General features: G+C 48.7%; 1 protein-coding gene across 1 annotated transcript in view; it reads right to left on the minus strand.

Annotated features, from left to right (window-relative positions):
• The window catches only part of CACNA2D2 (calcium voltage-gated channel auxiliary subunit alpha2delta 2), a 148,295-nt gene that overhangs the window by 117,888 nt on the left and 16,669 nt on the right, over window positions 1-13,738 (minus strand). The window contains exon 2 of the mRNA XM_088527153.1: window positions 13,586-13,667. Within this exon, the coding sequence (XP_088383279.1) occupies window positions 13,586-13,667 (82 nt within the window). The remainder of the gene's footprint in view (window positions 1-13,585; window positions 13,668-13,738) is intronic.

Consider the following 13,738-nt stretch of genomic DNA (forward strand, 5'->3'; position numbering starts at 1 on the left):
AAATTCAGAAGTCCCCATCGGGGCAGGGAATCCGTCATGCATTTCCATGCTAGGAAGATGCATGGAGGAAGGGTCTTCCCTTCTCATGATGTGATGGGCACATAGCACAGGTCTGCAGACTCCCTACCCTTGCTGAAGCACAGAGAGCTTTTCTTCTGAGAACAGTCTTCCTTCTGCTAGCAAATCAGCTCAGATTTATACTGGGTCTAGCCCCAGCTTAACTGGAATTTAGCAGATCTTCCTGTTGATCTGGAAATTATTTTTCGGTTTGTCATGAAACCCTGAGCCAAATGCCATGCTGGGGAAAAAGGTCAAAACCCAAGTGGTGTATGTGATTCCCGCAAAGCCAAGTGGTTTCCTTAGATAACCAACACAAACCACATCATAACAGAAGCAACTCAACATGCCCAAACTGTGTCCCAAAGAGGAGCAGTCCAGGACATAAAAGTGGCCTATCCAACTGCCTGCAACGTCTGTGGAACATCTCCCAGGACTTCAATGACAGCAGGCCTGGGACCTGGGAATCATTTTCCAACATTTTCCTTTTGGAAGATAATATTCCCCTAGCCCCGATTGTCATACGAAGGTGCTTCCCTTTTGCGCATTCACCTCAGTTTCACTTTGCCGTGTTAAACTACTTCCAAAACTATTCATGCACATGCTAGCACTCGTACAAATTCAGAAGCCCCAGGTCCACATTTCAATGAAGCACACACAGTTTTGCTTTTATTATTGCTAACTATAGCTATGAAACCAATAATTTTGGTAAACTGGTAAAAATCAAACCTTCCTTTCCAAAGTACAGCTTTCTAAAAATCACAGAAATCACAAAATTATGTTTCTCTCTCCTGCGTTTATGGCTTTGCAGAACGTTACCAGAGCTCACCAGCTGCTGGAGTGAAGTGACGAATGCAGCTTGCTTTCCTCCCGTGTTTGAAAGTTATTTGGAGATGCATTTTTTATAAATTTGCTCATTACTCCAAATCACACAGTAAATTGCTTTTGGCAAGACTTCAGCTAATCCATGTCACAGCACACTGTTCCCTGACGCTTGTGCATCGCAGGAGAAGGCTTTGGAGGTGCAAGATGCAAGGACATGGAAGACCACCTCTATCATCTAGCTGGACAAATCCAACACCCAGAGAGAGGTCTGACACAGCAAAACGTAAAATAAAGTAAAAATATTTTTAAAACAGTCATGGGAAACACCTGCAAAATGGCTCCTATACATCAGCTTCTAACTTTTATCCAGATATACAGAGTTTGTTCGGGCTGGTGTATAGGCAAATGCATTCAGTGCAACTGTGGAAGTGGGAGAGCTCCAGGAAATCAAGCACTGCTTCCAGCACAGCGGTTGCACTTGGGAGAAAGCTCGTAGTCAAACAAAAATACAGTATCTGCAGTAAAATACATACAAAATTACTGGAAGAGTAATTGCTTTTGCTATAAATGCTCTTTTTAAAGTTTTCCCTTGCATAGAAGTCTCTCAAGGAAAAAAAAAAAGAAGAAAAAGAAGAAAATTACTGCATGTGAATTAATTCAAAGCCAATAGATTCAGTATAATGAAATCCTCCTAAGCAAATATCTGATAAAGAAGGCAAACGCTGAGCACTTGACCCCAGGAGCTGGGATTTCTTGACACGCGGCTCTAATGCAAAACAGCAGGAACCTGAGGGCTGCTGGCACCGAGGAGCCGAGCAAGGAAGTCTTGAGCAAGGAGGCTCCTCGCTGGTGCAGAGCGTGATTTCAATGCCACCAAACATGTCCCCGGGCAAGGGGACGCACTGGACAAGGCCACTCAGTGGTACCCCTGTCCTTGAGCTCTCTGCCTAGGATTGTCCTTTGTCCCTTTGCAAGGTCTGGCACTGCTCATAGGAGAACACGAGAGTCCTGGTGCTTAGGAAGGATTTGCAGGGTGGCAAATTCTGCTCTGGTAGGAGTAACTGAAGTCATACACCCAACCTTTACGTACTGTGAAAGAAAGCGGTCACTGCATGATATGTCATGGAACACAGCCTGTCTTTGGGCATGAATAAAAATCCATCTCTAAATTCATGCTCTTTCTATACACCACACTTCCTTTAATTACCCAGCCTCCTGGACAACCATATGGAAAGTCTTCCCATGAAAAATGACACTTCCCAAAGATTTTTCTAGCTAAAAACCACTCAACAGTATCTATCTCAACTGGCATTGGGAACACAAGCTTCCAAGCAGCTCATCTGCAATTTCAGCTGGAACTGGTTTCCTCCAGACACTGGTATCCAGAGCAGAGAGTCACTGTTGCAGAAAGCGGAATCAGTAGGAAAGAAGGGAAGGAAGAAACCCAACGAGGCAGAGCTCTGCTGCTTGCAGAGCACTGCTGCCACTCGGTGCATCGCCTTTCCCAGTGCTCCGAGGTCAGCGGTCACTTCTCCTGCCAACATCCACACTCCGATGCTCCTGCCTGTGATGCTGGTACCTATTTCACCTCCCTCCACACACCCTTGTGCCACACAGGTGGGACACACTGCGTGTTCCTATGGGGTGGGAGGGCCACTCCACTGAGGACCGTATATGTGAGGGCTTCTCCTACAGTCCCTGGACCTGCCAAAGCAGCGTTTAAGATCACAGATGACCCAGGCCTCGGCCTCCCACGCTACTGAACTTTACAGGTAACCGAATCTGCAGCTTGTTCATAAACAAGCACCAAAGCCAACCCCCAGCTAAGGCTCGAGCTGGAAAAAGAGCCTGAAAGAAAAGACTGTGACTTTCAGTAAAAATAATGAGGCGGGTGACTGTCTCTTTGAAATGGGAGCTCTGAAGAGCAGCAGAGAAAAAGATCAGAAGCTAGAGAAAAGAAAAGCAGACTGATGTTCTGTGCAAGGCCACCAGGTTGCCACCCACCTAACCGTGCCCAGCAGCACCAGGACGCAAGCAGGCGCAGAGACCCCCTCCGCCGACACCTGCAGCCCGCCCGGGAGAGCCAGCGCCGCGCCGGCACCGCGGCAGATATTCCTGGCGCCGAGGCAGGCTCCTCGGCTGCGCTAATTAATTGCTCCAGGAGCTCCCACCTTCTCCCCGTGACGCAGAGAGAGCCGGTGCTGCCGCAGTCACGTTACCTGCTCGGTGTCAAGGACCTGCTCTGCCCGTCTCCCCCTCTCACCCGCACCCCTGCTCCGTCTCTGCAAAGCATCAGCGCACAGCGAGGCTTTAGAAGCTTCCCCAGCCCTGTTAACCCCAGTGAATTACCAGAAGCATCAAGAAACTTGGGGGTTTTCAAACCACCCGAATGACAGGCTTGGGGCAGAGCTGCTTCCTGAGGCTGGTGTCCCGGGACACTGCTCCGCTTGGCACTCACCCCAGCCAAGAACACACATCTCTGCTCTGGATCCCAGTGTCCAGAGGAAAGCAGTTCCAGCTGGAACTGTGGATGAGCTGCTTTGCAGCTTGCGTTCCCCATGTCAGCAGTGGGACATCCGCTGAGTGGTTTCTAGCTACAAAAGACTTTGAGGAGTGTCATTTTTCACGGGAACACTTTCCATATGCTTGTCCAAGAGGCTGTGCTGGGCAATTAAACAAAGTGCAGTGTATAGGAGTAGCATGAACTTGCCAGTAATGGGAATCAAACAGTTTATGTGGAGTGAACAAGCCCTTCTCAGCCAGAAACCAGCTCGGGGTCACCCGCGTGGCTGGGGCTACGTGGGGCTCCAGCACCTTCCACACAAACAGGTATCTTCTGCCAGCATGAATAGCTGCAGCTCGCCTGGGATATCAGCATATGCTTCAGAAATGAATCATGCTGTAACCAATATGTTAGGGAGACAGGCCAGGCTTGTGAAAGCGCAGGGCCAGGAGCTGGCTTAAGCTAGCGCAGGGCTTTCAGTTTGAGCTTTGCTTTGCGGCTGTCGTATCTACAGCTGTGCTGGAAAAGCCTTTCCTAATACCGTTTTGCAATAGCAGAAGTCCGATTCCTTATCTCCTTGCATTAGCAGAGAGGCAAAGCCTAAAAGTGCCTGGGAGCTGCAATTCCCTGTCCCCTCCGGAGACGCTGCGGGTCAAGGTGGGAGCACGGTGGCAAGGAGGCTGGCCCTGATGCTGCTGGAGCTTTGTGGGTGAGCAGGGACCATCCAGTCCCTGCGCTGTCATTCCAGCATGTTTCATGATGGCTACATTTTCTTTTAAAAGAAAAAGAAGGTTATATTTTAAAAGTTAGTGGATGCTCCGACTGCCTGGGTAAAAATCCAGAGCAAGGTTAAGGATATTTTTTACAAGCTGCGCTAGAGGTGAATGAACACCAGAGCGTTTTGATTTCCTGCCTGGTTTCAATAAATGTTGCACTCCCAGGCACCCAAGGGACTGCTGTGGTTTGTCAAAACCAATTAATTTTCTTCCTCGGAATGCTTCAGGCACCTCAAAATGTCGTTTGCGAGCTAGCACACATCTAAGGAGGAGGGAAAGGCAGCGATCACGGGCTGCTCGGGCTGCGGAGCCGGCAGCGGCAGCCCCGGCCTCCGCGCTCGCCGACACCACCGGCACGGCACGAGCGAAGACCAGACCTGGCCACGCGAGGAAGCTGAGGGCACGCGAGGAAGAGAAGGCATTTTACAAGCCCTGTGAATACCAACAAGGAGATGACAATTGCAAAACATGCCAGAAATAGGTTTCCTAAGGGAGAATTCAAAGCTGAGAGCTTGTCTTTCTCGCTTGTAGTTCCTAGGATCCATCACTCTGTGATGATAAATGTAGTAATGAGCCAGAAGTGACAAACTGAACAGCTGTGTTAATAAAGATCCGCTGGGAGATGTTTGGAGCACAAGCCTCGGAGTCGGGATTCACGGGTTCTCTTCCCAGCCTTTCCTTCAGGCTTGAGGTGCAAGAGAGAATAAGGATTTTCCCACTTTGAGCCTCAGTTTACCTGCTTGCTGTGTACAGGCTCCAAAGTTTCTCTACTCTTCTGTATGGGGGAATGAGAGCACACTTGTAATTCTGATGAGCAGGCATGCAGTGCACTGATTTGGGCCCAGTTTTATTATGATAGGATTTCATTTTCAATGAAAACCAAAGCACTGACATTTAAGAACACACTGGAGCTCTCATTCATCCTTAAAATCAGGCATACCCCGTATTGATGCTATGAATACATCAGATGTCAAATAGTATTGCGTGAAAAGTAGCCATCCTTTTCCCTCTGCAACAGGCAGAGGTGGAGAAGAAGATGTTTCTCTTCCTGTGTGCAAACTCTCTGCAAAGGGGGCCTGGGAAAAAAGATATTTTGGGAGCAACCCAGGGTCAGCGACAAGACACAGAGCCAGACACAGGAGCAGCAGCTGATGATTCTGAGAGGAGCCAATGCTCACTCTGCTTGCAAGGCCAAGGGGACCTGGGAATCAAGGGATCTGAGACTGCTGGACATGAACAGACAGGCAGAACTCTTACAATTAAAGCTGATAGCATGTTCAGCAGTGATGAGAGTTCCACTATATGATAAATCTTCAGACAAAACTGGAATAAATCCCCCTTTCTCTCTTTCTGTTCACCAGCTTCACTATCTTCAATGGCCTACTTGTTTTTAAGAGTAATCCAGCATTTACCATTAAAATCTTCTTTGTTCAAGTCACATAAACCCCCTGCTGCCTCCTCCCTCTCTCTTTACCTGGCCTCACAGTCACAGCAGGGGACTGAAAATCTGTTGCCTTCTTTTCTGTCTAGAAGGAAAGGCTTTGCTTGGGCATCCAAGAGATAAGAACTCAGACAACTTTATTTAAGGAATCCCCAGAGCAGCTCCTCTGCCATGTACAAAGATCCAGATGCTGCCACCAAGCAAGACACAGCACCCAGGTGCTTAGGGAACTCGTTAGAGCTCTGCTTCTAACACTCATTCCTGCTTTTCACAGGCAAATGCCCATGTTTCATTCAGACAGGATTTTTCTCAGCATTTTATTTGCTCTTTAATATTAATGCCATGGCAAGTGCCCAAAAGGCATGGCTCTGCTGGTTACAGTAGATGCTGAATGAGCACACACTAAACCTGTCCTTGGCTTTGGATGCTTTCAGGTGAGAAAGGCTGGTTAGGAAAGGAAGAAAACAAGAGATAACAAGACCTGAAGAGCAGGGCATAAGTGAATCAAAAGGGCCAGACACAAATACTCCAAAAACAATACAGAGAAACCCTCCAAAATGTCAGAAGAAAGAGGAGATGCTCCACTTATGTCAGTTGGCGTTCATCAGCGCAAGAGAGCAGCAGAAGAGAGAAAAGAACCCCTAACTGTCAGCATCGTCGTCCTGCTACATCTCCTCTGCTCATCCTCCTTTCCCTGTTCGTTGCTTCCGCTTTGGACATGACTGCTCGTACTCTGCAAGGGCCCAGCTCATCCCTAGGCCAGGAGGGGCTTTTGCTCAAGCTCGCCGTGTGCAGCACCGCTGCCGTTTGCTGCAGAGGACACGAGTGCCTACAGCTCCCTGGAGGTGACGGAGATCTGCAGTCTCCTCCCAAAAGGCAGTTCCTCCTGCAAGCAGAGCCCTCCGTTTCAGCAAGGCAACCACAGACCATGGCTTTGGAGAAAAGCTGGCTGATTAAGTAGATCACCTTGACTTCAGCAAGGAAGGAAAGGCTGACCTGATGTCGGGCTCGCTCTCTCTCTTCCCCCTATAGTAGTATTTTAATGCTAGATAATTAAAAGGAAATAAGTACCTCTAAAACCAGCAGAATCATTGCGGGCCAAGGGGTCGGCACGGCTGGCTGTTTGAAATCAGGGGCCCGCTCAGGCTCTTCACATCAGATGTCAAAGGTGCTCCGCCGTAATGAGACACAGTAAATACGCTCGCTTAACATGCAAGCTTGCAGCTGGCTTAAGCCATGCTAGAATGCTACAAAAACAAACATGGCTTTGAGAAGTCACCTTTCCTGGACTCTCTGAATCACTCCCAAGTCCTCATATATTTCTATATGCTGAACTATGCAGCAATGAAGCGTCTTAGTGCTTCCTCCACGCAGTAACCCTCAGGATCCAAAGCCGGTTTCCTTCTCTAAAGTTTCTAGAGGAACTGCACATTTTAGCACAGGCAGTATCAGGCTCCTCTGCTGTCGAGTGCTTTAAAGTGACTGATCAACTGAAAGAGAAACAGGATTTGGCAGTGTCTGATACCCAGTTTTGAACTGACAAATCTATCGCAAAGAGAAAGGGCAAACTCTGCAGAACTGTGAATTGTAGGAGAAATTACTTACAGCCTGCACACAATATCTGAAAATCGGGAGCTATGAGAGAACATATATACATATTTTCTATTATTTTGAGTCTTCATCAGTGATAAAGTTGCATCTTTGCTTATCAGCTCCACTCAGAGGACAACGGAAACCAGGCTACATCAATTCCCCTGTGAGTGGAAAGGAAAAGAACCATCTGGAGAGAATAATAAAACAATTAACTTTCCATTAAAGAATGATCTATGTGTGTTTTTAAGGAGGCAAACTTTAATGATCTCCACCTAATTATTCATCTTGCATTCTAGGAGGGTTGGGGGTTGTTCTGTTTTGCTTTTAAACACAGTCTGAAGGCAATGTTTGACCCTGGCACTAACACAAGGACCATGTGGAGCCCTTTGGTGAGGGGCAAGACATCGTGGCCTAATCTGGAGATCCGCAGAAACCTTAACCGGGGTCTCGTGGCTCTGCCAGGGGCGCAGGGGGCTGTGCACCACAACGCCATCAATTGTGGTGCTTTCAGTGAATATTCCGGAGGATCTCGCACCACGGCTGTTGATTCCTTCCGTATATCAGCTACCGTTTTTGGACACAAAGTGCAGAGTGGTGCTCTCAGGAGATATATACACCTGAGCATCAGTCTGTTGAACACTGGGCTCGTTTAACTTGTCACTGACAGCAGTATAAATCAGAAAGGACTCCATAAAACTCAGTGGCAATCCCCTCTGCTTCTGCCAAGTCACCAAGTAGCTGCACACGCATTATCTTTACGGAGTCATTCCGCAAAGTGGCAAGGTTCGAGCAGGAGCTTTCGGGACTATTCCTGTGCCCGTTACCCTTCCAAGTGCACGTCCCTGCGCAGGACGCACCAGCTGTGAACGTGCTGGAATGCCGGGCTGCGCCGCTGAGATGTCGCGAGTTTGCACGGCTTCGTTGGGTCTCTCCAGGAATACCACCAGCAAGCTCTAGGTGTGCACACCTGCAGGACCAAATATAGCTTAAACTGGAGCTATTGAGGCTGTAACTACCTCAGGTCACTTTAGAAAGCTGCTGTGGGAGCTCGTGTTAACTCACACGCGAAGGAAGAGCTGAGCTGCAAAAGCAGGTTTTTCTGCACTTACAGTATTTTTGAGTGCGTGTATGTGTGCATACATGTCCGCACATGTATGTGGACATATATGTTCCTGCTGTCTCAGAGAAGGGCTGTCGCGTGTGCCCAGCAATCCAGGCTGCACCTTGCACAGGGAGAAGGGCTCTGGTGCAGAGCGCCCTGCCCACTGGAAGGGATTTAGCAAAGGGTGCTAACGTCACACGCCGAGCAGCCACATGCGGCTATAAATTATTCATACACATTACTCTAATTATGCAAATGTACTAAAAGCTGGAGCATATGTTTCCCTGACATCTCCCAGCACGGATGTAATATGGCTCGAGTGGAGAGGAAGGGTGAGAAGTAAGAGGATGGGTGCAAAGGGGGTTGACAAGGGGGACAGTGGCCCATCCGAAGGGTGACAGAGGATCTCCCTTCTCCAGCCACGCTGCTGCAAGGATAAGGACGTTAAAATGCTCCTGCTTGGTACTACACTGTTGGCTTTGCACTCGGTGCTGAGCAGAGTGCTGAGGCTGCTGAACGGCCCAGGCAGATTAAAATAAACCCAAGCAGTTTGGAACGGGAATGTGTTTATCTGGCATCACACACTTCCTCTTATCAAACATGAGGAGCAGGGGAGGGCAAAGCGATGGTGTGCGGAAGCCGCCTGTGTGCACAGTGCTAGGAGAGGGGGAGGGAAAGCCGGAGAAGAACAGCGAGGATCACATCGATAATGCATGAGCCGGAGGACCAAGAGCCCGGAGCGAGGCATCACCTTACCGGCACACGGAGCCCGGCCGCCTGGGCAGCGCCCCGGGTGGGCCGGCGAGGTCAGAAGACACAGTTTGGTCCTCTCTCTTCTGCAGCTCTTGTGGGGAGGCTGGAATCCAGCAGGGCTGCAGCACAAGCAGCTGGCGCTGCGTGTTGCCCAAGCTGCTGGCTCAGGCTCCTCCGCTCCGCTCTGGCTAACGCCGGGCAGTCTCTGGGAGTCACTTGCCTCCCATTCTGGGGGCTCCAGGCTGGCAGCTCAGAAGGGCAAGGCCAGATTCACTCTGTGACAAACAGTACTGAGCATCAGAGGATGAGCCTATTCCCAGCTCTGCCTCCAGTACCCAAGGAGCGCGTCACTGCCTGTGTGCCTGACACAGCAAGGCAAAGCTCACTGGAATTAGACACGCTCCTCCGTGAGCGTGTGCCGGGAGCTCCAAATCCCTGCTCACCCACAGCGTTCCTTTAAAACACCGTGGATGCTCCTGAAATCCGCCATCCCTAGCAAATGATCAGATGAGGGCTTCTATGCCCAAAGAAAACGCAACAGAGCAAGTTGAGCAGTTACCCAAGATCAAAACAGCTGAAGAGAAAACCTTGGCGACTTGGAACAAAAGCATTTCTCACCTCCTGGTGTCACCACTAAAAGAGTCTCTAGCTCTTTCCGAGCCCCACGGAAGGAGCAGAGCCAACCACTGCAATAATAGTCTCTGTGGATGCCGTGTCCCCTTTACTCTTCAGGTCCCCGCTCAAAACTCTGCTCATATACCTACCTAGGTACACAGACTGCATCCATACATGCACATGCACATCCACCCTTAGTCCTGGCCAACAGGATTTGTCCTTGCTGTCACAAAAGACCATGTGAGTGGACAGCAGCTCTTGCTGCCCAGTAAGGATGCCAAACTGGCAAAACAAAGTCGACAAAACAGCATAAGATCACAAGCAAGAATAAAAGGTAAAAAAAGGAAAACTCATGGAAGTTCAGTAAGACAGGGATTACGAGGACAAAGTCCAAGCACTCCTGCTCAGCACACTCAGCAAAGCCCCTGAATGCAGAAGGCTTCTCCCAAGAGCCGCGGCGTGAGGCTCGGCATTACCTGGGCTCAGGAGGATGAAGCACATCCTGCTTTGCCTGTCAGAGTTAAATGAGCAAGGATTTATACTCTGTTTCTGGTGGTCCATGAAGGGGATGAAGTTGGAGAGGAAAAGAAAGATGCCCCAATCTCTGAGGTCTGGGATTTGCTTTTAGAGCCATGCATGGAGCAACCAGCCAGCAAACACACCCCGAGGAGCACACAGAGGGCCCAGGATCAGCTCGGATGTTCCTCCCTGCAGCTCCAAACGTGCAGATGTTGGGACGGATAAGTAGCCCCAGCACAGCTGGTAGGACATACAGTGCCATTTGCACCTAAGGTCTTCAAGAGCGAAGCAAGGTGCTATCTCAGAGCTGCCAGGCACGGCCTCCCTTCACATCCCTGACAGCCTCTCATCCTTCTCTCCCAAAGCTACAGAAAAATGCTCCCTCTGAGCAAGAAAGCATCAAAATGTGTAAGCTCGGACAGTGCTCCCCGGGGAAGCTGACTACATATTCACATGAGCTGACTACACGTTCAGTCTGCAAGAGAGGAGGGAAGCAGGGACATCTGAGGTTCAGCATCCCAGCTCCAGGAAATGACTTAAGAGTTAAAATAAAAATCATTCTTGGGTGGGCAGCGCTCCAGCGAGATAAAATATTCAGCACCATTATGTTCCCGGACACCGTATTTCTGACAATAAATTTCATGCCTCATATGCCACAACTGTTACGCGATTTCAGTCAATAACCAGAGAGCAAGTCCACATCCTTTCACAGCAATCCAAGGAAAAAAAAATAATAAATATAACTGGGAAACCCAAGGAGGGGATTTTTTTCTAACTGTTATTTACTGGTATGTCACTGTGACAGTCAGACCAGAAGTGGAAAAGGGAAGAACCATTTCTGGCATGGAATCTTCCCCAGCATTTACTGTATTTGGAAACCTGTGGAAACCAGCCGTGGTGGGACCCGCTGTGTGGATGGACACTGAGGTGCCTGTAGGAGGATTGCTCTTGGCTGCCGTGACCGTGTAGCACTTTTCTCATCTCCAGTATCACTCACGTGGGGGCTACAGTGGCTCCTACCAGCCCCTGCTCCCTGCTGGGGACCCTGTGGACGTTTAGCATCTGCCAAGCTAAGAGAGCAACCCCAAAAAGAGAACATGGGCACCTGCCCAGCTAAAATCAGGCTCTAATGATCAAAGTACCCAATGTTTCTTCATCCTTCCTGTCCCACCGGGAGCTATTCCTGATCCACAGTAAGTCTTTGGCACCCAGAGGTGCTTCCAGCTACATGGAGGTTGCAAGTGCAAATGGCTTCTCCTTCTCCCCACTGCCTGCTCCAGGTGGGTCAGGTGGCACTGCAGCTTTGGGAGCCCTTCATGCCTTCATCCTGGTTACAAACCAGCATAACATGGGCTAAGAAGTCCAGATTATCCCAAGGCAGAAGCCTTTACAGAGAAGGAAATGCGGACTGAATTCCAACCTTAGCAGTCAGTCACCCCCCTCGACGGTTCCACCCTGGTTGCAGTAGGACATGCAGTTGCTTTTTAAAACAACTCCTGTCTCAGAGGGGGTTACAGAACCACTTCTGAGATTAAACAGCTTCCACCCTGCAACCCAGATGTGCCTGCGTGCAACTGGGATGACTCCCGGTAAATAGAGCTCTTCACGCTCCAGGATGAAGCACTCTCGGCACGCACGGATCTCACACCACTGAAGCTGTGCTGCTTTGCACCGGCAAGCGACGCGGTCTTTAAGAGAAGTGTCATTCACTTTACATTCTGTTTAAGTATCGAGATTGAATTCCATATTCCAAGTGCCTCCTGTGGTGATCCACAGACAGCCTCTGCTTGTCCTTATTGATGTTTTAACAACTGAATGCTGCACTTTTCACCAGCTTATCTCCTGCTTCAGGTGCTTTTTGCATTCACCAGATACAACAATAGTGTGGAGATCCCTCCCTTCCTTCACTAGCCCGTTCCAGAAGGGGCTTCCCAAGCCTACAACCCTCCTGTAGTCAGTTCATCTTGTACCCATCCATTAAAGCAATGCGTTATTTGCTAGCAGGAGAATTAAGCAGAAGAGGGAAGCACTCTTACCTGTAATTGACTGACTGGCCAACAGGAGTCAAGTGCTAGCAAATTGAATGTGTAATTTCTATTTAAATATGGCATTAAAGAAATGACACAATATACCTATTTATAATGCAAAGGACCAAAATCAAAGCTAACAGGAATAAATTGCAAGAAAGGACATGTGGGAAGTTCAGAAGGTCTTTTGTTTGTTTGTTTGTTTTTTAATGTGCTCCTGTAAAGAATAAGCTGCCTGTTGTCCCTATGCACTGCCTGGAAGACTTCCATTCGCGGGTCTAAGACCTTGCTGACATGCAGAGCGGCACTGCAGGTCCAATTAAAAACATTTGCTAAAACCAACCCGGTGCGGATGCTTTTCATGCTGCACATCGAGTTCACACCAATTGAGTTGAAGTTAAATTGGAACGAAAGCAAGTAAAACCCAGATTAATTATTCCGAAGCTCAAATATGAATTTGAACGAATGGCTGAACTTTGAACAGTTTTGCAGCTCTTCAATTAAACTCATTTTAAAGTGCACTTAATGGAAAATAGTGCTACTTCTTGAAACTACTACTTGAAACAACAGATTACAACCAACAGCATAAAACATGATCAACTCTGCTGAAGCCAACACAGTTACACTGGTGTGAGTAACCCAAGTAAGAGACCCATAAATCACTGATATCAAAGAAGAAAATGCCACCATTGGGTGAAAATACAAATATCCTCCACATTTCTTTCTAAGCCTGGGGCACCATACTTACCACGCCGCAGAAGCCTGTTTTCTTTAGAATCAAACCACCATAACCCTAATTTCAAATTATTCCATTCGAAAGAAATCAGAAGGAGAAAACAGGGAGGGTCTCAAAGACCCTTCAATCCCCACAGCTAATATCCCATGATGAAGCCAGGATAAAGACCCAAACCCATGACGAAGAGCCAACCCAAAGCCAGGAAGCGAGAGGCCGCCAACAGCACCAGTAACAGGGTTTTGTTTCTGGCAAATTTTACCTAGAGTGTGCATTTAAAAACACAGATTTTCTAACAGCATATTACACATGGACCACCTGCAATCCCTGCAGGAACAGTTAGTTGAATTTAAGATACGTTTGGCGTGTCAGAGAGGAAAAAATCCATAGGAACATGCTCTGATAGCAGTGACATGCAGCAGTGAAGAACAGGACAGACAGGTACAGAGCAGACACACTCACACAGGCACACACTCAATAAATGCATCAAATGGCCTCGCAACCAGAAGGAGGGAGAGCCACAATCCTGCACAAAGAACTGAGAGGGGGACTTATTACAAGCAGTCAGGCAGGCGATTCCAGCAGATGGGAACACTCATTGCCACGAGGAAGGCAACGCGGGCAAAGGAAGGAGAGCTTACCCCTCTGAGCTGCTGGACTCCACCAAATATCCTCATCACTCCATCAATCTCCTGCTCCAGCCTCCTGGCCCAGTACTGCATACTGCAAGAGAGAGACAGGGACAGAAAGGGAAAGGGAGAAAAGGAAAGAGAGAGTCAGAGCCCCGGCATCAG

This window comes from Tinamus guttatus, unplaced genomic scaffold (assembly GCF_059628265.1).
Source record: "Tinamus guttatus ecotype Peru unplaced genomic scaffold, ASM5962826v1 Tinamus_guttatus_pri_ptg000026l, whole genome shotgun sequence".
In the NCBI taxonomy this organism is placed as follows: domain Eukaryota; kingdom Metazoa; phylum Chordata; class Aves; order Tinamiformes; family Tinamidae; genus Tinamus; species Tinamus guttatus.